The sequence below is a fragment of the Phoxinus phoxinus genome (genome assembly GCF_949152265.1).
Source record: "Phoxinus phoxinus genome assembly, chromosome: 16".
NCBI lineage: Eukaryota > Metazoa > Chordata > Actinopteri > Cypriniformes > Leuciscidae > Phoxinus > Phoxinus phoxinus.
Genome location: NC_136891.1, coordinates 6,790,435 through 6,813,652, shown reverse-complemented (window position 1 = coordinate 6,813,652; position 23,218 = coordinate 6,790,435). Strand labels below are relative to the sequence as shown.

The 23,218-nt window shown below is 43.6% G+C and overlaps 1 protein-coding gene across 1 annotated transcript in view; it reads right to left on the bottom strand.

Annotated features, from left to right (window-relative positions):
- Positions 1–23,218, bottom strand: part of slc35f1 (solute carrier family 35 member F1) — a 131,617-nt gene that overhangs the window by 41,397 nt on the left and 67,002 nt on the right. The window contains exon 2 of the mRNA XM_079583645.1: positions 6,129–6,304. Within this exon, the coding sequence (XP_079439771.1) occupies positions 6,129–6,304 (176 nt within the window). The remainder of the gene's footprint in view (positions 1–6,128; positions 6,305–23,218) is intronic.

Here is a 23,218-nt window from a genome sequence, read left to right as displayed (position 1 = left end):
TTCGTGTGTGCGTTGGCCGGATGGATGCACAGGATCGCAATCAGGGGGAGACGGGACGCGCTATTCAGGCTCTAGTCACACAGGTGTCCGAGCTCACTCAGCGATTCTATCAGCTGCAACCTCCCACTGCGCCAGCACCCCCAGAGGCACCTGCAGTTCCCCCTACACCAGCGGTGCCTCTCTCTCAGTCTGAGCCTCGATTGCCCACTCCTGAGCTGTACTCCGGTGAGCCTAATCTTTGCCGTTCCTTTCTAACACGTTGCAGTATGCATTTCTCATTACAGCCCAGAACTTTTGAGAGAGAGGAGGCGAAGGTGGCATTCGTGCTGACGCTGCTGACTGGGAGAGCGGCGCTTTGGGGAACTGCAGTGTGGGAGAACCACGACCAGTGCTGCTCCTCGTTCCAGGCACTCGCGGCGGAGATGAGACGCGTCTTCGACCGAGCCGTCGCGGGGAGGGAGGCTGCCAGGGTCTTGACGGATCTACGCCAAGGAGATCGTCCCGTGTCGGATTATTCGATCGAGTTTAAGACCCTGGCGGCCGAGTGTCGCTGGAACGAGGAGGCGCAGTGGGACCATTTCCTGCATGGGCTGGCCGAACGTGTCCAGAGAGAGATCTACGCTCTGGACCTCCCATCCTCACTCAATGAACTCATGGATCTGGCCTTGAGGGTGGACGCCCGACTGTCTCGGATTGGTCAGAGGACGTCACCCAACTCGGTTCGCGGCGGGATGGAGAATCAGCGGTTCAGCGGTCTGGACGCGTTCGGTCCCCACGATCCCGAGCCCATGCAGGTAGGGCGAGCTCGGCTTTCCCGGGAGGAGAGAGAGAGGCGGAGATCCCAGGGCCTTTGTCTGTACTGTGGTGGCGCTGGACACTTTGCTCATAGTTGTCCGGTAAAAGGCCCAGCCCGATAGTAAGTATGAGGCTACTATCGGGTGGGATCTCCGCAGGCAAGACCTCATCCACTTCCACCATCCTCCCGGTAAGACTGAGATGGTCAACCCAGGATCACCACTGCAGCGCACTCATTGACTCTGGAGCCGAAGGTAACTTCATGGATCACCGGTTTGCACTTCAGTTACAGATTCCACTCCGTACACTCCCCCAGAGAATTACTGTCAATGCGCTCAACGGACAAAATCTACCCACCATCTCTCAAGCTACCGAAGGACTTACCCTCATCACATCAGGAAATCATGCCGAAACCATTTCATTTTACATTACGGACTCACAAATCACACCCATAGTTTTAGGTCACCCCTGGCTCAGCTTGCACAACCCCCGTATTGATTGGAAGGGCAGAACCATCTCAGCTTGGAGCACTGAGTGTCATAAGTCGTGTCTAGTGTCTGCCTGTTCTGTTGTTTCTGTCCCTGTGTTTCAGGAGGAAGCCGTGGATTTATCAAACGTGCCCGAGGAGTACCGGGACCTGAGTGAAGTGTTCAGTAAGTCTAGGGCTGCTTCTCTCCCTCCGCATCGTCCCTATGACTGTGCTATAGATATTTTGCCAGGTAAGTCTCCGCCTAAGGGCAAGATCTATTCACTCTCAGTTCCGGAGAGGGAGGCCATGGAGAAATATATTTCTGATTCTCTGGCAACCGGGTTCATCCGCCCTTCCTCTTCTCCAGCGGGGGCGGGGTTCTTTTTTGTGGGGAAGAAAGACGGATCTCTGCGACCTTGCATTGATTACCGAGGGTTGAATAACATCACGGTAAAGAATACTTATCCTTTGCCGTTGATGTCTTCAGCCTTCGAGAGGTTGCAGGGAGCCTCACTCTTCACAAAACTGGACTTGCGTAATGCTTATCATTTGGTCCGCATCAGGGAGGGGGATGAATGGAAGACTGCTTTTAACACCCCTAGGGGGCATTTTGAATATTTGGTTATGCCTTTTGGGCTTTCCAATAGTCCCGCAGTCTTCCAGGCACTAGTCAATGATGTGTTGCGAGACATGATCGATCAATTCATATATGTTTACCTGGATGACATATTGATTTTTTCTTCGTCTCTCCAGGAACACGTGCAACATGTACGACTAGTGCTTCAAAGGTTGTTAGAGAATGGGCTTTTTGTCAAGGCGGAGAAATGCGTTTTTCATGCACAGTCGGTTCCTTTCCTGGGACACATTGTGTCGGCTGAAGGTATGTTGATGGATCCTGACAAGGTTAAGGCTGTGGTAGAGTGGCCAATCCCAGATTCCCGCAAGGCCCTGCAGCGGTTTTTGGGATTCGCCAACTTCTATCGGCGTTTTATTCGCAATTTCAGCCAACTAGCCGCACCTCTGACTGCCTTGACCTCTCCCAAAACTGCGTTCAGGTGGTCAGACGCAGCTGGTGTTGCGTTTGCCAAACTCAAAAGCCGCTTTGTTTCGGCTCCCATCTTAATTGCCCCTGATGCTTCACGTCAGTTTGTGGTAGAGGTCGATGCGTCAGAGGTGGGGGTAGGTGCAGTGCTTTCACAACGCTCTCCTTCAGACGACAGAATGCATCCCTGCGCGTTTTTGTCACATCGATTATCTCCTGCTGAACGAAATTATGACATTGGTAACCGGGAGTTGTTGGCAGTCAAGCTAGCATTGGAGGAGTGGCGTCACTGGTTGGAGGGCTCAGGGGTACCCTTTATAGTCTGGACTGACCACAAGAATTTGGAGTACATTAGAACCGCCAAGAGATTGAACTCCAGGCAGGCTCGGTGGGCACTTTTTTTCGGTCGTTTCGATTTTACTCTTTCCTATCGTCCGGGTTCCAAGAACATCAAACCCGATTCTTTGTCGCGTATTTTTGATCGTCCCGAACACGAATCTACTCCTGAGCGCATTTTTCCGGAGACCCTAATTATCTCCGCGCTCACTTGGGAGGTCGAATCGAAGGTCAAGAAGGCCTTAGAAGGGGTAACGCCTCCGATCCGGTGTCCACCTAACCGCTTATTTGTGCCGGAGGGATTACGATCAGACGTTATTCGGTGGGGTCATTGTTCCAGTCTAGCGTGCCATCCAGGGGTGAGTCGTACCATATTTCTTGTTAAGCAGCGATTCTGGTGGCCCCTTATGGCTCGTGACGTTCACAATTTTGTTTTGGCTTGCTCTAGTTGTGCCATTGGTAAGTCGTCCAATCGACCCCCAGCGGGGTTACTTCAACCGCTGTCGGTGCCTTCGAGACCCTGGTCCCACATCGCTCTAGATTTTATCACCGCCCTCCCACCCTCCCAGGGTAACACGGTAGTTTTGACCGTGGTGGACCGATTCTCGAAGGCAGCCCACTTTATTCCCTTGCCCAAATTACCTTCAGCCAAGGAGACAGCGGTGGCAGTCGTCAACCACGTCTTTCGGCTACATGGCCTCCCGACAGACGTGGTTTCTGACAGGGGACCCCAGTTTGTGTCCAGATTTTGGCGAGAGTTTTGTAGTTTGCTGGGGGCGACGGTCAGTCTGTCCTCTGGGTTCCATCCCCAGAGCAATGGACAAACTGAGAGAGCCAACCAAGATTTGGAGAGAACGTTACGATGTTTGGTCTCCAGGAATCCCTCATCCTGGAGTCAACAACTTGCTACGGTGGAGTACGCCCACAATACGTTGCCAGTGTCATCCACGGGCCTATCGCCATTTGAGTGTAGTGTAGGGTACCAACCACCTGTTTTTCCTAGTGCTGAATCCGAAGTTGCGGTCTCCTCCGCCCCCGCTTTCATCCAGAGGTGTCACCGTACTTGGACGAGGGCCCGAGAGACACTCCTCCAAGTGCGGGAGCGCACCAAGGCCAAGGCCGATCGCCACCGGTCAAGGCCTCCCGTATACGTCGTCGGTTCCAAAGTGTGGCTTTCTACCAAAAACATTCCTCTCCGTTCCGTGTCGAATAAGTTAGCTCCTAAATTCATTGGCCCGTTTTCTGTCACCAAGATTGTTAGTCCGGTGGCAGTCCGCCTCAATCTTCCTCCGGCGTACAGGAGAATTCACCCCGTCTTCCACGTTTCTAAAGTTAAGCCTGTGTTTTTTTCACGTATTAATCCGCCTGTCCCGGTTCCCCCACCGCCGCGACTCGTAGACGGGGAACCATCCTATTCGGTTCATCGCATCCTGGATTCTAGGCGGAGGGGACGTGGATTTCAGTACTTGGTGGATTGGGAAGGTTACGGTCCGGAGGAGAGGAGTTGGGTTCCTGCTCGTGACATCCTGGATCACTCCCTTATCGATGATTACAATCGACAGGTAAGGAGTTCTGGGAATGCCGTGAGGCATTCCTAGGAGAGGGGGTACTGTCACGATTGATAAATCATTGTTTCCTCTGTGTCGCGTGTCACTGTTTGTTTACATGTCTGTGAGTCTGCGTGAGTGGGCGTTGTCCCGCTCACGCGCTTGTTCAGTGCTCCAGCTGTCTGCAATTATCTCGTTCCCGTCCTCAGCTGTTTCTCATTACCACTCCCTACATATACTCACTCATCTCTCCATTCCAGTGTCCATCCGTTACTTGCAGTCCTCGTGGTGTTTGTGCTGTCTTCCGGGTTGTCTTCGTCGTTTTGGATGTGTCCTGCCATTTCACCGCACACGAGCACCGAGCACCGAGCACCGAGCACCGAGCACCAGACCATCGAAGTCCCTGTGTGACTTAAGCCTGATCGTCATTCCCCCGTGGATTCCGCCAGCCTCGTGGACTGAGAAGCGTGTTCGCTTACATATACTTGAGAAGGATCTTCCTCACTGACTTTGAGTATTATTCTGTCTGTTGTGTTCTGGTCCTAATAAACACTTGTTCACCTGCTATTGCTTCCAGTGATTTGTCATGACAAAAACATGGCTGCACGAGCGCAGTCTTAAATGGTTCGGAGTAATTTCAACCTAGGGTCCTTTGCACCATGACCTCGAGCCAAACAACCACCAACACACTAATGTTTTATTGGTACTGGTAGTACCAGTTTGCAACAATTATTAGTTAAAACTAAGTTGTCAACACTTCGGAAAAAAGAATAAAATTTAAATTGCAAACTTGATCATTGACAGTACATACCACTTATGACATGATTACTTACCAGTTAAATGGACATAAAATCTTGCACTTTCATTGACTATTCCAGTAGACTAATATACAGTTCAGTGGGTTTCTACAAAAACATTTGAGAGTTCTGTAATAATATTTATTATTAATTCTGGTATAAAACGATGAAAGCTCATGGTGATTCCAAGAGTTATCAAAAATCATTAACGGTCCTGTTTAGTCTTCAAAAACATGATTTATCCATTATTTGTCTGAAAATGAGCTTATTAAAACAACCCCATTTCTGTATAAAAAGATGAAAGACATGTGATATATTATAAATAGACTGTGAGTTGGCATATTTCTCAGAACACGACTCTTTTCCATATCTATTCTTAGCCTGCTGAAAGTATGCCAGAAAACATTGTGTCAAAGCTTTCTGTGTGGACGAGAGGCTGAACATGAAATCAATAAGGAAAAAAACTTGAGCTTGGCACCTTGACACCTGTCTAGACATTTCGATGCATTAAATGTTTAGAAATGTGAAAATATATAATTACCACATTTGCATTTTTCCCGTCGTTAAACTAGCAAAAGTGGATTCAGACATGCCCTAAGTGCACTTGTGCCTTGCGCCGTAGACCATGCGCTTAGATCGTTAAAATTGGGCCCTCGCACTTTGAAACCCATTTTCAAAAGTTTGCTAATTTCAGGCCCCCTGTTTACTTCAGGGAAACTTTTTACAAAAGTAGAAAATAATGAATTTATCTTTTTATTTCACATAATCAAAATCATTATATTATTATATAACTTATTACTTAGAAAGAGAAGTATTATAAAACATAAAATAAATAATATAAAAATATATCTTTAATATAATATATAAGAATTAAAGACAGGACCGTAGCAGTAAGTAACAGTGATTTTTGTATAGAAACAGGCTAGTAGTTTTGAAAGTTTCTGCCAGAGTCCCAGAAGATGTCAGAGAGAAATGTAATGAAAAAAAACTTAAAATAACCTTTTTCTGACAGTCTTTAATAAAAAAAATTATGTTCCCATGGTCTTATCATTGCCTTGTCTTACAGATAACCTCACATTATGTTTCCATTTGACAGTATTTTTATTAAACTGCACAGAAACCAGAGAGGAGCCGCCCCTTACCTTGCCTGACTGCAAGCGTGGTAGTGTAGACCAGGAACAGCAGGATGTAGTTGAGAAAGCTCTGAAACACAGGGGTGTTGGCGTGGTAATCATCCGCCAGGTATTTGCTGGTCAGGCCGATCCCACAGATGAGCAGCGATAAGACCTGACCGAGGGCCAGCGTGAGGAGAAGTTCCCTGTGAACAGAAACCCAGGAGTCAGTCCCATATCACACAGATCCAGAGACACTGTACTGCAAGTATGTACTGCCTCTCCCAATTGCAGAGGCATCTCCTCTCTTCTCTGATGGTGTTATCTGGTGCGAGGGCGAGACAACTAATCAATTCCACATGGACAAAATCACATCCTGCCCAGCAAACTTTTCTAGTTCGAGGAGCTGTTTCACTCAACTTCCATTTCATGCTGACTTTAACTCTGATGAACACTTGTAAACAGTGCAAATGATAGAACCAGATAAATTGTGAAGGTTAGTATACATATAACTGTGCTGCGTATTGAGTGATTCAATGAATCCAAGCATAAATCTCAACAACCTCGAAGAATAATGGGTTTAAGGTATCCATGGCTATCATAACGATCCACGTCGGAGTTGTGGCACGGCAGTTAGCGACAGATTAATCGGGCGACTGGTTTGAGTCCGACATTTCCTGACATTTCCTCTCACCCCATCATAAAAAGGGTCAACTTTTACCAAGTGACAGAATAATTTCTGCCATATAGTTTGATTGTATTCCCTTTTGTTTCGTATGTATGTATTGTGTGCAAGTGAAGACAATTCAATTCATCCATTAAAAAAATACAGTAGCACAGAAAATGTGAACAAAGTGAAAGGTATGAATACTTTGAGGGCACAATATGTATCTCGCCATAAGGATACCACACTCTTAAAGGTGCAGATGTGGACAAACTTTTACAGAGTTTGTAAGCATAAAATCACTCAATACATAATACAACCGCAACATGTTTAAAATGTTTCCAGTCAATTAACAATTCATTTCTTTTTGAAAGCGTATTTAAATAGAACAATCAGATTGTACAGAAAAGAATGCAGTTTTGTAGTGTTGGGAAGTAAATAAGTAGAAGAAGCAACGCCACTAACCTTAACTACCCTTTAAAAATGTCTTTCTTTTGCTGAACACAAAGGAAGATATTTTGAAAAATGTCAGTAACCAAACAGTTACCAGGTCCCATTGACTTCCATAGTATTTTTTTTTTCTTACTATGACCAGTTAACTGTTTGGTTACTGACATTCTTCAAAATATCTTCCTTTGTGTTCAGCAGAAGAAAGAAATTCATACAGGTTTGAAACAACTTGAGGGTGAGTAAATGATGACAGAATTTTCATTTTAAAGTGAACTATCCCTTTAATGTCTGTGTGACGGGGCGCATAGCTACCGTCACGGCAGCGATACGCTACCTATGCCAGTTCACAAAGACTGAGTGCAAATGTTGCCTTTATTTGTTTGTCTAGCGTGTTAATGTGTTCTGTTAATCTTCATACTGTTTCAATTCATACTGCCATTAACTTAGCCTTTCATCTAAACTCCCACAGAAATCCCGTAGAATTCGTGCACACTTAACATCTAATGATACGGTGATTTATATGCTATAGATACTACTATCAACACATATTTTACTGTTTAAATCCATGCCATTTACTTCACAAACTTATCCAGTTACAATAACCACGCAACACTTGTTTTTGTTAATTATGTATCAGTTTATTTAGTTTTAAAGGAACATAGCTTTAACATACCCTCTTTGTGTCTAACTGGTGACTCCTCTGTTTGTTGGTGTAAAGGAATTTTTGCCACAATGCTGGGGTTTAAATGATGCTGTGACTTCCGGGTCAACAGGAAGTGACCCGGATTTTGAGTTATTATTTTTTTAGCTGTTAATATGAATTGTGGCTTTGCCAAATGTTAGCTGGGACCATATAATTAATATTATGTATTTTCTAGATTAATAGATGTAGCATTTTGGCTGTTTTTAAGCATTTATGGCCTATTCATTTGAGACACCCCTGTATTGTAATATTGTGTTGGTATGTGCCAATTTCAGGGGTGCCTTCATGCCTATAAAGACGAATATCTTCACTCTCTCAGGAGGGCAGGTGGTGAGAGGACATAAGTTTGTCAATGCTCTCTATAGTGGCTTGTGTTAAGGTCAATTTCTAAGCAACTGCAACATTGTGATTGTTTTTGGCTCTCATGTCAATTTACTTTATTACTAAATAGTATGTTTTTTATTTTGTTTTTTTGTTTTTGTTAATTTGTATTGCCTTTCTTTGGCCTTAATTGGAGTAAATAAATTTTATTCCATCTGTTCCAACTACTTCTCCTGAGTGTTTACATCTGCTCATGACAACTCAGTCACGTCTACCCACAACATTTGGTGGCAGCGGTTTCCGGGTAAACAGTGTCCGAGCAGCACTCGGTGAGTCAAGATGGATAGTCAAGGCAGAGGTACGGCACCCCCGAGAGGTGGTTCAACTATGAGTGCCAGGCCCAAATCCACAGAGTCATCCAAGCATCCCACTCCTGTGGTCGAGGACAGGACAGATCGCTTGGAGAGGATTATGAGAACGATGGTGGAATCTCAGCGGCATCAACAGGACCAGATAGAGGCAGAGGCGCTCCGGCAAGAGCGGAGATGGAAAGGTATGGAGCACCAATTTAAGCAACTACAGCAACTGGTGACAGGCGATCCAGCATCAATGCAGGCGACGAGGCAGCCGCTCGCCGGTTTGCAGCAGATGGACTCGCCCAGCTCCCGCCCTTCGACAGCATTTGATCCACTCAACATGCCTTTTCTGGATGTACCAACTCCTCAGCCACTTCCAGATCAGCACTCAGCACCAGGGATGCAGAGCTCCCTCAACTCCACCGCCCTCGGTCTAGCCACAACTCTAAACTTCCAGCGGGGGTGGAAACCCCCTAGGATGTCCTCGTATGAAGAGGACGAAGATATTGAACATTATTTAACCACCTTCGAAAGGCTCGCAGCAGCAAGTCAGTGGCCCCAGGAGACTTGGGCATTGTACCTTGTGCCCTTGTTAAATGGTAAGGCCAGATCTGCCTACGTAGCCATGTGTGTTGAGGACAGCCAGGATTACATGAAAGTGAAGCAAGCCATTCTCAACAAGTTCAACATCAGCGCCGAGACTTACCGCCAGCGTTTCCGCTCCAAGTCCATCAAGGAGGGTGAGACGGCGAAAGAACTTCAAGCCAGGCTAAAGGACCTGATGGAGAAGTGGCTAGTTCCAGAGATGCGGACCAGGGACCAGGTGTGTGACCAAATCGTGCTGGAGCAGTTCCTGGGCATGCTGTACCCTGAGCTTCAGGTGTGGGTGAGAGAACGCACCCCAGGTTCATCGGCGCAAGCAGCAGATCTAGTGGAGACCTTCATGGCTGCCAGACAATCTAGAAGAGGCTATCAACTGGGTCCACAACAGCAGGACTGGAGAAGACCCCACCAAGCAGCCCAGAGAGAGCCAGAAAGGACAGACTCTGGTAGGTCTGCGGGTGGTAGCAGTCGTGTGTTTAGGCCCTCCAACAGCCCCAATAACCCCAGAGTTAGTCCCACTCCAGCAGGAACACCTAGAGTACCTATATGTCATGGTTGTGGTCAGCAAGGTCACATTAGGCCTAATTGTACACTGAAGAAAGTGTCTGATTCCAGACTATGTTACCTACCTGGCCCTAGCAAGCACTTGCCTGGTGCGTCTTCTGATGTTACTGTCCCTGTGAAGATAAGTGGAAAGATAGTCCAGGCTTTAGTTGACTCAGGAAGTAGTCAGTCCTTCGTTCTTCAATCTTGTTTGAGGTCTGATTTCCAGCCCGTGGGCAAGGTGAGGGTCCGCTGCATCCATGGAGATGAGTCTGAGTATCAGACCAGCGAGGTTCTCGTAGAGATTAATGGCCAAAAATATTTGTTAACTGTAGGGATTTTGGATAAAGGCCCTTACCCAGTGATTTTAGGCCAGGATGTGCCAGTTCTTACAGAGCTTTTGCAAAGTGTTAACACAGTCAGTGCTTATGTTACAACTAGAGCACAGGCCAAGGATAAACTAGACTCCAATGTTTGGTCAGAGTTACCATTTGAAGGTTGTCTTGGCGACAAACCTAAAAAGTCCAAGGCAGAGAGGCGTAGAGCAAAGGTGGCAGGTACAGCTGTGCAGGAAAGTCTGTCCTTCCCACAACTAGAGGACACTGAAGTCGTTGATGAAGACTTCAAGAAGCTTCAACAGGAAGACCCCACACTTAGCTCTTGCTTTTCTTCTGTTAAGACCGATGATGAGGCTAGAGAAGCCATGAGGGAGGGTGACATGTGTTTTGTTATCAATAATGAGAAACTGTATCGAGTGAGTGCAGACACAGAGCAGTTGGTTGTTCCTAAGAGTCTTAGAGCCAAAGTGTTACACCTAGGTCATAGCATTCCGTGGTCAGGACATCTAGGCAGGGAGAAGACTGAGAAGAGAATCCTGCAAAGATTTTATTGGCCAGGTTTCAGCAAGGATATAGCAGAGTACTGTAGGTCATGCCCAGAGTGCCAGGTGTCTGCTCGCTCCAAAAGGGGCTTGAAAGCTCCCCTCATCAGTCTCCCAATTATTGACACACCTTTTAGTCGCATTGCTATGGATGTAGTTGGTCCCTTAGAGAGGAGTAGGGCAGGGCATCGTTATATCTTAGTAATTTGTGATTACGCAACACGTTACCCAGAGGCATTCCCCCTCAGAAATACTAAGGCAAGGCAAGTGGCCAATAGTTTAATTCAACTTTTCTCCCGTGTGGGTGTCCCCAAAGAAATCTTGACCGATCAGGGAAGTAACTTCACCAGCAAGGCATTGAGGCAGGTGTACTCCCTGTTAGGAATCCGGGGCATTAAAACCACACCCTACCACCCGCAGACTGACGGCATGGTTGAGAGATTCAATCAGACCCTCAAGTCAATGCTGCGGAAGTTCGTGTCCGAATCAGGAGCTGACTGGGACCAGTGGCTTCCGTACCTATTGTTTGCCTACAGAGAAGTACCGCAGGCATCCACCGGCTTCTCCCCCTTCGAACTCTTGTTCGGACGGGAAGTGAGAGGCCCACTTGACATCCTCCGAGAGAGTTGGGAGGGGGACGCTCCTCACCAGCCAACCAACATTGTGAGTTATGTCCTAAAGATGCGGGAAAAGTTGGACCAGCTGAGCTCCAGGGCTCACCAAAACCTGGCCCAGGCTCAAACGAGGCAGAAAACCTGGTATGACCAGACGGCACGCAGTCGCACCTTCATGTCCGGACAGAAAGTGCTGCTGCTTTTGCCATCCTCAGAAAGCAGTTTGCTGGCGAAGTGGCAAGGCCCTTTCAAGGTACTTCGCAAGGTTGGCGAGGTTACCTATGAAATCTCAACGCCAGACAGACGTCGCTCCAAACAGATCTTCCACGTGAACCTCCTAAAACAATGGGTTGACCGACCATCTTCTATCCAAGACCAGCTGTGGGCACGGACCGTGGAAGAGGAAGAAGAGCCGTTGGAGCAGTACTTTCCTACTGCGGGCGGTGAGTCAACTTACCCCTCCGTTACCCATTTGACAACTGAACAGCAGGAGGACCTGCTGAAAATCATCCCAAAAGGCCTGTTTCGAGACCAGCCGGGGCGAACTGACGTCATCACCCACGACATCCGGCTGACTTCTCCAGGCCCCATTCGGCAGACCACCACCAGGGTTCCAGCGCGACTGATCCCCGCGCTGAAGCAGGAGGTGTTGGCGATGCTGGAAATGGGGGTGATCGAGACATCACACAGTGAGTGGTGCAGTCCCGTGGTCCTGGTGCCAAAAAAGGACGGAGGGCTCCGCTTCTGTGTCGACTTCTCGAAGCTGAATACCATCTCAGCTTTTGACCCATATCCCATGCCTCGAGTGGACGAGCTGGTGGAGCGTCTGGGAAAGGCTGAGTTCCTCAGCACTTTAGACTTGTGTAAGGGGTACTGGCAAGTGCCACTCAACCCCCAAGCACGGGAACTGACCGCCTTCAAAGCTCCATCTGGCTTGTTCCAGTTTAGGGTTATGCCCTTTGGCCTTCATGGCGCAGCAGCAACATTCCAGCGTCTCATGGATGAGGTGCTGAGGGGCGCTGAGGATTACGCCGCGGCTTATATCGATGATGTCATCATTCACAGTTCGTCATGGGAAGAACATCTTCAACACCTCAGTGATGTCTTCCGCAGGATTCGGCAGGCCGGGCTGGTAGTGAATGCCAGCAAATGCCAGCTGGCCCGGTCTGAAGTGTGCTACTTGGGATATGTCCTGGGTTGCGGCACCATACGTCCTCAGGTCAGCAAAGTGGACGCCATCCGCAGCTCCCAGCCACCTTCAACCAAGAAAGGGGTGAGATCTTTTCTGGGGTTAGTCGGATGGTACCGGCGTTTCATCCCCAACTTTTCAAGCCGAGCAGCCCCCCTGTCAGACCTTACTCGCAAGACCAGCCCCAATAAGGTGGTCTGGACTGCTGAGTGTGAGGCAGCTTTCCACGACCTCAAGGAGAGCATGTGTCACGAACCGGTGTTGCAGAGTCCTGACTTTTCCTTACCCTTCACAGTGCAAACCGACGCTTCGGGCATTGGCCTGGGTGCAGTGTTGTTGCAGGGTGAGGGGGAGGATAAAAGACCCATACAGTTTGTGAGTCGCAAACTGTTCCCTCGCGAGACTCGGTATTCCACCATTGAGAAGGAGTGTCTTGCTATCAAGTTGCTAAAATTACAAATGATTTACTTTTAGCTTCTGACCAAGGCTGTATCTCAATACTAGTTTTACTCGATCTTAGTGCTGCGTTTGACACTATAGATCATAAAATACTCTTAGATCGACTTCAAAATTACACTGGTGTTCAGGGACAGGCATTAAGCTGGTTTAGATCGTACCTATCAGACCGTTACCATTTTGTCCATTTAAATGGGGAAAAATCAAAGATAACATCAGTAAATTATGGAGTGCCACAGGGATCTGTATTAGGCCCCCTGCTATTCTCAATTTATATGCTGCCACTTGGTAATATTATAAGAAAACATGGAATAAGTTTCCACTGTTATGCTGATGACACTCAATTATATATTTCATCTAGACCAGATGATAACACTAAATTATCTAAAATGACAGAGTGTGTTAAAGATATAAAATATTGGATGACGTGTAATTTTCTTCTATTAAATTCAGATAAAACGGAGGTATTACTGATTGGTCCAAAAAACTGCCCACAAAACCTCTTACAATACAACCTTAATCTAGATGGACGTCCTGTTACTTTATCCTCTACAGTAAAAGACCTGGGTGTTATACTAGACCGCAACTTGTCTTTTGAAAATCATATTTCAAATGTCACAAGAACAGCCTTTTTCCACCTTAGAAACATTGCTAAGCTACGTAATATGCTATCAGTTTCTGATGCAGAAAAGTTAGTTCATGCATTCATGACCTCGAGACTAGATTACTGTAATGCTCTATTAGCTGGTTGTCCTGCATCCTCAGTAAACAAGCTACAGTTAGTCCAAAATGCAGCTGCTAGAGTTCTTACTAGGTCAAGAAAATATGATCATATAACACCAATTTTATCATCTCTACACTGGTTACCTATTAAGTTCCGTATCAATTACAAAGTATTGTTACTGACCTATAAAGCCCTAAATGGTTTAGCTCCTGTATATTTAAGAGATCTTCTATCGCCATATATTCCATCGCGCTCTTTAAGATCGCTAAATTCGAGGCTTCTGGTCGTACCTAGGATATCTAAGTCCACTAAAGGAGGGAGGGCGTTTTCACATCTAGCTCCTAAACTCTGGAATAGCCTTCCTGATACTGTCCGAGGCTCAGACTCAGTCTCCCAGTTTAAAACTAGATTAAAGACGCATCTCTTTAGCCAAGCATTCACATGATGCATCTCATACCTTTTATACTACAGTTAAATCAGATCAAATGCATTCGCATTAAGAACAGCAGCTACGCTAATTATTTCCCATCTGCCTTTTTTTGTTGTTATCTCGGGACGCCTGTCCCGAGATAACTCAAATAGAGTTTGTCAGCTCCAGTTAGTATCCAGCCTCTCATGGAGACTTCAGATGCCCCAACGCCTGTGATGAGACGACTCGACGCCTGTGAAGAGACGACCCAACGCCGGCGATATGTTATGCCCTAAATTTCATGATTAACTAACTGTATTTTTGTATGTATATTTTTGAAATGCATTTTCTGTAAAGCTGCTTTGAAACAATGTGTATTGTGAAAAGCGCTATACAAATAAACTTGAATTGAATTGAATTGAATCAAGTGGGCTCTGGACAGTTTAAAATATTACCTTGTTGGCAAAGAGTTTGTCTTGGAGACAGACCACAGGCCCTTGCAATGGCTACACCGCATGCGTGATTTTAATTCCAGAATCACCCGATGGCACCTGTCCTTGCAGCCATACAGGTTTACTGTGAGGTATAGGGCAGGAAAGGACAATGTCATTGCTGACTTTCTTTCACGTCATGAGCTGGACCTGGACGCTCTCTCTTAAGGGGGGGGGTGTGTGACGGGGCGCATAGCTACCGTCACGGCAGCGATACGCTACCTATGCCAGTTCACAAAGACTGAGTGCAAATGTTGCCTTTATTTGTTTGTCTAGCGTGTTAATGTGTTCTGTTAATCTTCATACTGTTTCAATTCATACTGCCATTAACTTAGCCTTTCATCTAAACTCCCACAGAAATCCCGTAGAATTCGTGCACACTTAACATCTAATGATACGGTGATTTATATGCTATAGATACTACTATCAACACATATTTTACTGTTTAAATCCATGCCATTTACTTCACAAACTTATCCAGTTACAATAACCACGCAACACTTGTTTTTGTTAATTATGTATCAGTTTATTTAGTTTTAAAGGAACATAGCTTTAACATACCCTCTTTGTGTCTAACTGGTGACTCCTCTGTTTGTTGGTGTAAAGGAATTTTTGCCACAATGCTGGGGTTTAAATGATGCTGTGACTTCCGGGTCAACAGGAAGTGACCCGGATTTTGAGTTATTTTTTTTTTAGCTGTTAATATGAATTGTGGCTTTGCCAAATGTTAGCTGGGACCATATAATTAATATTATGTATTTTCTAGATTAATAGATGTAGCATTTTGGCTGTTTTTAAGCATTTATGGCCTATTCATTTGAGACACCCCTGTATTGTAATATTGTGTTGGTATGTGCCAATTTCAGGGGTGCCTTCATGCCTATAAAGACGAATATCTTCACTCTCTCAGGAGGGCAGGTGGTGAGAGGACATAAGTTTGTCAATGCTCTCTATAGTGGCTTGTGTTAAGGTCAATTTCTAAGCAACTGCAACATTGTGATTGTTTTTGGCTCTCATGTCAATTTACTTTATTACTAAATAGTATGTTTTTTATTTTGTTTTTTTGTTTTTGTTAATTTGTATTGCCTTTCTTTGGCCTTAATTGGAGTAAATAAATTTTATTCCATCTGTTCCAACTACTTCTCCTGAGTGTTTACATCTGCTCATGACAACTCAGTCACGTCTACCCACAACAGTCTGCGGTAAAAAAGTACTCAAAATACTTACTTAAAAAAATATTCAAATTAATAAAAAAAAACTAAAACTAATTTAAGTAAAACAAAAGTTACTTACAACTAATGTTAAAAATACATTTAATAAAATATTTTTAAATATAACGTTATTTTTAAGCAAAATATTTAGCTTCTGCTACTCAATGATGGGGTAGTTAATATAAAAATATATTTATATATACACAGTCCGTGACAGACAGATCGATTACAATATGTCGGGCAGGAAATCCAAATGTTTCCGTATCATTCACAGACATCAAATATGGCTTATCATTTGAAACATGTAAATAGTAGCATGTTAGCCACTTTACATGGCCGCTCGCTCTAATGTTAATCTAGATAATTGTGCGCTATTATTTGGCGCATGTTCAAGCGGAGATCACTGGCATTTTTTCCTGATAACAGCAAAAATCTTTTTTGGTCATACGGATAAGAGTAATACATCATTCGAAATTGTAAATATACTGTTATTTGTGTACACTCACAATAACAAAATAACTCATGCTATTGTAAAATATAGAAAAACAATCAGAATGCGCTTTCTGTCTCAGTCTCAGTGAACTTCTTTCTGGAGCGCATCACAAAAATTAACCAAAACTCATACTCTTACAAGCATATACTTGCCTCACAGGCATATTCTTAATGTCTATAGCTTGAAATGTCTACAATTCAAATTCGAAAATAAATATTCTCTGATTATGTAATCCTTATGAAACGTGGATTTCTCTCTAGGCTCTAAACTCTCTAAACTTCATTGCAGCCGACACTGACTAATCAATTATTAAAATGTTCTGTTCAATTAAGTCTTCCCACCCACCCCCACGCAAACACAGTTGTGCACAAAAGTTTACATGCCCCATGCAGAATCTGCAAAATGTTCTTTTTTTTTTTTTTTTACAAAATGCAAGGCATCATATTACTGCACAGTTTTACAAATCAAAAGTTAGGCCTATTTAAAGAACAGGGTAAAGTTTTCTCGTGGACTATATGTAAACATCTGTCCTCTACATCTAGTACACTCTAAAAAATGCTGGGTTGTTTTAACCCAATTTTGGGTAAAATATGGACAAACCCAAACTTTGGATCAAAAATGCAATTTAAAATTTTAAACCAATGGCTGGGTTTGTCCATATTTGACCCAAAATTGGGTTAAAACAACCCAGCATTTTTTAGAGTGTATACATAAGAAATAACATGCAATTTTCATGAGGCCTCTTATTTTGTAAAAAACGTATTAACATGTATTAACATATATATATTGTCACTCTAAATAACTTAAATGTAATTTTTTCAAAAGGACAGCTCACCTCACCTCAGCTTTTACATTAAATTATTAGCAGTTTTTAGCTTTGCAAGTATTAAAATAACTTTCCCAAAACTGGTGACCTCCCATCGAGCAAGCTGCCTGCCACATCCTTCTCATCAGATTTACGTGATGATAAAATCACACCAGCTGTCATGGTGATAAATAAACCACCTTCCTGTAATTCATCAACACAGTTCATCGGATTTGGCATTTTCTGGGTGGTGTCAGATGGTTAGTTACAGGTGGTGGTCAGTGAACAGATCAGTAAAATCCACCTCAGCGCTGCCGGTGCACACAGGGCATGTTTAATTGTTAGTGCAGTATGTGTGTGTGCTCGTGTGCCTGGGTGTGTGACAGTCCAATTGGTGGGATCAGAGCCCTGAAGAGAACGCAGGAAACGCAGGCGTGTGGATCCCGGTGAGGGAATGAACTGTCAATCAACTGGCCTTAAATGTAGGGGACTTGCCCTCACTTCAAAAACCCCATCCAGCTCCCCAGTGAACACAGTGCATACTAAATGAGCCAGTGCTCGCTGCACCCACACGAGTAGCGAATGAAGCACGCATACAGGTTAGTTCCAGAGACAACATGCTGGAAGATGAAAGAGACGGAGCATTATCAAAAAAAAACATGCTGCATTGGTACACTGTTAACGACAAGGCGGGAAAGAAAATAGGGCAGGAAAAAAACATTATGTTTTTGTCCTTCCTTTCAGAAAAATCCTCTTAGTCGTACAACAGAGATAATGCAATAAATGTTGCTCTTTGTTAGGTAATCGAAAAGTGGATTAGAGGCTATACTGAAAATAAAAGTCGGCATAAAAAAATCGAAAATGTCTGTCTGTATACATACATACATACATACATACATACATACTGTACATACATAAACTGTATATATATATATATATATATATATATATATATACATATTGATTGTGTGTGTGTGTGTGTGTGTGTGTGTGTGTGTGTGTGTGTGTGTGTGTGTGTGTGTGTGTGTGTGTGTGTGTGTGTGTGTGTGTGTGTGTGTGTGTGTGTGTGTGTAAATCTCTGTATATATATGTATATATATTTCTCTGTATATACAGTATATATATATATACTGTTTATTTAAATTATATAATAAATGAATCAAATTTAATATATTAAATGAATCAAATCATAAGAGTCATTAGTTCGTCATTAGTCATTAGCACTGTTTGTGCCGTGTTTGTTTTTGTGTGCAGTCAGCGAAGATAAAAACCGAATGAAATTCTATATTGTATTATTATTTACAATAACACAGTATTTTTCATCTTAATCACATTTAACTCAGACTGCAAGCTCATTTGCTCAGGTAAAATATAATTTACCGTCCTGTGGTCCTGTAGATTCAGAAGCGGTGCAATAAAACAATGGTAGAGGTCAATTGGGATGTGCTTATCTATTCAAGGAATTTCAGAGCCAAACACCGCAATTAACGACAATAAAAACGGTTTGAGACTTTGAAAAGGTTACAGAAAACGTCTTTGTTTTTTTCTGCAGTCACATTAAAAAAGCTGTCCTCATTACAAGACAAAAGCTTGTGTTTTACACAATTAACTGCATCCTGAGACCATCCAAACTGGTAGATTTGATGAGGATTTGCACTCTTGTGGCTTTCAGTAGGAGTATCTGTGAAGTGCATGAGACCGTAGAGTTCCCTATTTGTCATTTTATTTCAGATGCTCACGAAAGTACCATATTTGTGAAAGTAGCCTACACAACAACTTCCTTTAACAAGGAAGAATATTCAACTATCACAGAATAATTACCAAGACAAAACCCAGGTGAAATTCTCGCATTCAAGTGAACAACAATCAGTGAAAGAAAAGTATCAAATACTTGAGGTTAACCCAAGAACATTTGTTACCACAGGCGACATGAGTTCAGTCGCTCAGCCTTTAATCTGAGCTTGAGCTGATGGAGCTCGGAGGAATAGTTTTACTTTAAGTGTGAGAGGTCACAAGTTCAAATCTTGCTTAACTGATCATTTGTGAAATAAATAAACAAATTAAAATGCCATCTGTTTGTCAGTAGATGTATTTCAGTAATCATGGCCTATTCGGTTGCATTTATCTTGTGATCTCACTGGAACGGAGAGCGCTCAAATGAGATGGATGAGAAACTTTAAAGTCTTTTAATAATGCAATAACCTCACATAGTTTAGAAGCCGCTGTCTTCAGCAAATGTGAAGACAGATCACAGAATCACAGTTTTTTTTTGGGGGGGGGGGGGGGGGACTGACAGCTGAAGTCCCTCTAAATAGTGTCTAATAGCAATGTTTGTTACCACGTCTTTGTCGTGAAATGGAAGGAATGCAGTGTGATCTCGTTTATGAGAACGAGACCAGTGAATGTCCGATTAGCTCTTCAGCACTTCACAGGCTCTGCCAATAATTGAGCAATGGCCAATTTCATGATAACAGTATTAAATGATGGAGCCGATATCAAACATCTCACATCTCTATCCCCAGGGCTTTCGTGGCCATTTTCTAATTTTCTCAAAGACTACAGGCTTTTGACAGGAACATCAGTCTGCAGGCAAAAGCTTTGAGCTCCATGTAGCACTCGGAAATGACAGCAATGATCAATCAAGTGTGACCAATTTTTTGTCAAAATAAAATAAAATAAAAATAAAATAAAATAAAATAAAAATAAAATAAAATAAAATAAAATAAAATAAAATAAAATAAAATTAAATTAAATTAAATTAAATTAAATTAAATCAATGAAAAGTAAAATAAAATACAAATTAGTTAAAATAATATGAAATAAAATAAGAGAATAAAATGATTTAAATAAAATAAGAAATAAGATAAAAAATAAGACAAAATAATAAAATACAAGAAAATAAAAAATAACATCTTATTTTAAAAATAAATCTTGGCAACGCCTCCGGGCAGCTATTTCGGACTAACAAGACCAGGCTCCTATCTAAATGAATGGGCAGAGAGTCAGAACTGCACTTTCACTGGTCACCGGGACATAAAAAACGGCATGTATAGAAACAGCAGTAAAATATGATAAAAATCGCTGAAAAAGTTTGATGAATTTGCCCCAAAATAAGGTTTAAAACGCCTTTTTCCCCACAGGTTATACTTTCACTACGCATGCGCAAGGGTTCACGACGTTAGGCTCTAATGTTTCCCGGCTTGACTGTTAAAAGCAGATGATTGGCTTTCTAGCGGGAGGGGCGGGACATGTGCATACAACCGCCATCTTTACCGTTACAGGTTTTCCTTATATAGTTGTAATGAGGAAGTGGCATGTCTCTTATATAAATTGTCTCTGGTCCTACTCACAACTAGCCAAGAACCGATAAGTGAGCTGAAAGTAAATGAATGCAAAACGGTTGTGGTATTCAAAGTGTTGCATGCAGCAACGATCTCTCCCGTGTGAAACTTTTTAAGAATTTACCTGTCAGTCATTCATTGGAGATGAAATATTGAAATGTCATACATGATTGAGGCCTTGCGTGTGTCTCAGAAAGGTCCAAAACACACATGCATGAGCTCACTTTACCCAACAGTTCCACAGAAGTACAAATTTGCATTTAGATAGAAACCAATTCGCTTTTCTCTAAGGCCATTGTATTTAAGATGAAATATGAAGGTTTTTTTCTCTCTTTTTGGTCTATGTAACATTGCCCCAAGACGAATTACCTGGCCGAGAGTTGAATAGAATTTGCTTCATAGCTCCTGTTAGGAGCTCTCTTTCATTATGGAGGAGAAAAGAGTGACAAGGACAAAAAGAAAATGATAATATAGCTGCAAGCAGCGATTACGGGCCCAAGCCGGTGGCACCGCCACCCTGGTGCCTTTAGTTTCACTAAAGGCACCGAGGTGGCGGTGCCACCGGCTTGGGCCCTCCATCGCTGCTTGCAGCTATATTTATTTATTTATATATATATATATATATATATATATATATATATATATATATATATATATATATATATATATATATATATATATATATAAAAAGCCGCCACCCCGTTGCCTTTCGGGTTCCTGTGCACGACGGGCAATAACGTAACCCCGCTTTGACTGTCGAGAAGAAGTCTGCTTTAGAGCTTGTATCAGTGAGAGTCTTTCTGCTTCCCTCCAAACACACACAGAAAAGGGGGGGGGGGGGCTGTCTGTGTGTGTGCCCTCTCTCCCTCCCCTCCCCCCCACTCCACACACACACACACACACACAGAGAGAATGGCAGGGGGAACTCTGTCAGAGAGAGACAAAACCACATTCAAACCAAAATATCTGACTTCCTGTTGGTCGGAGCTAATGACTGTAAATGAGAAAGTTGTCCGGATCGATAAGCACAATATACAGACCGAGTTTTGTGACTGTAGGTAAAAATAACCCACCCACTTTAGTCAAAAGTATCTTGAAAGTAACACACTTCCTGCTGCCAGTTGGTGGCGCTATAACTTTGACTCACAATAGTCACATCCATGTGATCGCCCTCTTACAACAAACACACTGCTGAAGTTTCATCCAGATCAATTAATGTATGAAGACGTTATAACACATTGTGTTTTTCTTTTCTCGCCATAACTTCATTTCCTCGCCACGGCCAAACCGTTCGAGATATCAAAAATCCGTCCGCAATTTAGCGTCCTCAATGTCTTGACTTCATGCTGACCGAGTTTGGTGGCGATAGGATCATTTTTCTTGGAGGAGTATATCAAATTCCAGGGGCATGCATTTTCATACAGCCCATAATAGCCGACTTCCTGTTGGACTGGTGTAAAACTTAGAGCACGAAAGTTGTTCGGCCCGATTAAATCTATATGTGTACCGAGTTTCATATTATTACATGCAAACGTGTTTGATATATGGACCAAGTTTTTCGGACCACGTTCAAGGGGGCGCTGTTGAGCTCCCCTGCCACGCCCGGGTACCAGCTTCAGCCCCGCCCTGATGGCCGCAGGTTCTGACCTGTGTGCAAAGTTTCAAGAGTTTTCGAGCACGTTAAGGGCCCCAAAAGTGCCCGAGAAGTCCCACACAGCAGAGAAAGGGTTAAAATAAAGCCCCCCTCCTCTCTCACACACACAGACACTGAGAGAGACTGGCAAAATTCCCATCAAATCACATTCAAACCAAAATATCTGACTTCCTGTTGGTCGGAGCTAATGACTGTAAATTAGAAAGTTGTCCGGCTCGGGGAGATAAATATAAATACCGATTTTTGTTACTGTAGGTAAAACTAATACCCCATTTTTGACTAAAGGTGGCGCTACTGAGCCCCTCCACCGCGCCCGTTTCTGAAACTTCACACATGCCTAGTACCTAATAAATCTGATATGCATGTTGAGTTTCATGCAATTTGAAGCATGTTAAGAGCCTCAAATGCACCCAAAAAGAATATAAAAGTTTAAAGTATTGCCATGGCAACAGTATTTAAGATATCAATAATTCTTTCACAGGTCTACATCTGCCGTGTGTTTACATTATACACATAAAGTTTGAAGCAAATCGGGTAAAAATAAGAGGGTGAATTCAAAGCATTTTGAAAGTGACACACTTCCTGCTGCCAGTTGGTGGCGCTATAACTTTGACTCACAATAGTCACATCCATGTGATCGGCCTCTTACAGCGAACACACTGCTGAAGTTTCATCAAGATCAGTTAATGTATGAGGATGTTATAACACACTTCCTGTTTCCAATATTCGCCATAAATTCGTTTCCTCGCCACGGCCAAACCGTTCGAGATATCAAAAATCCCCTGGCAATTTTTCATCCTCCATGTCTTGACTTCATGCACACCGAGTTTCGTGGTGATTGGTTGAATCGTCTAGGAGGAGTATTTTAAATTCCATTGCATGTGTTTTTTAAACTACGCCAAATAGCCGACTTCCTGTTGGGCTGGGGTAAAAAGTCAGAGCACGAAGGATATATGAACCGATGAGATCTATAAGTGTACCGAGTTTCATATTATTCCACGCAAGCGTGTTTGATTTATGGACCAAGTTTTCGGACCGCGTTCCAGGGGGCGCTGTCGAGCCCTCCTGCCACGCCCGGGTACCAGCTTCAGTCCGGCTCTAATGGCCGCGGGTTCTGACATTTGTGCAAAGTTTCAAGAGTTTTTGAGCACGTTAAGGCCCCCAAAAGTGCCCAAAAGGTAGTAATATAATAATAAATATAGCTGCAAGCAGC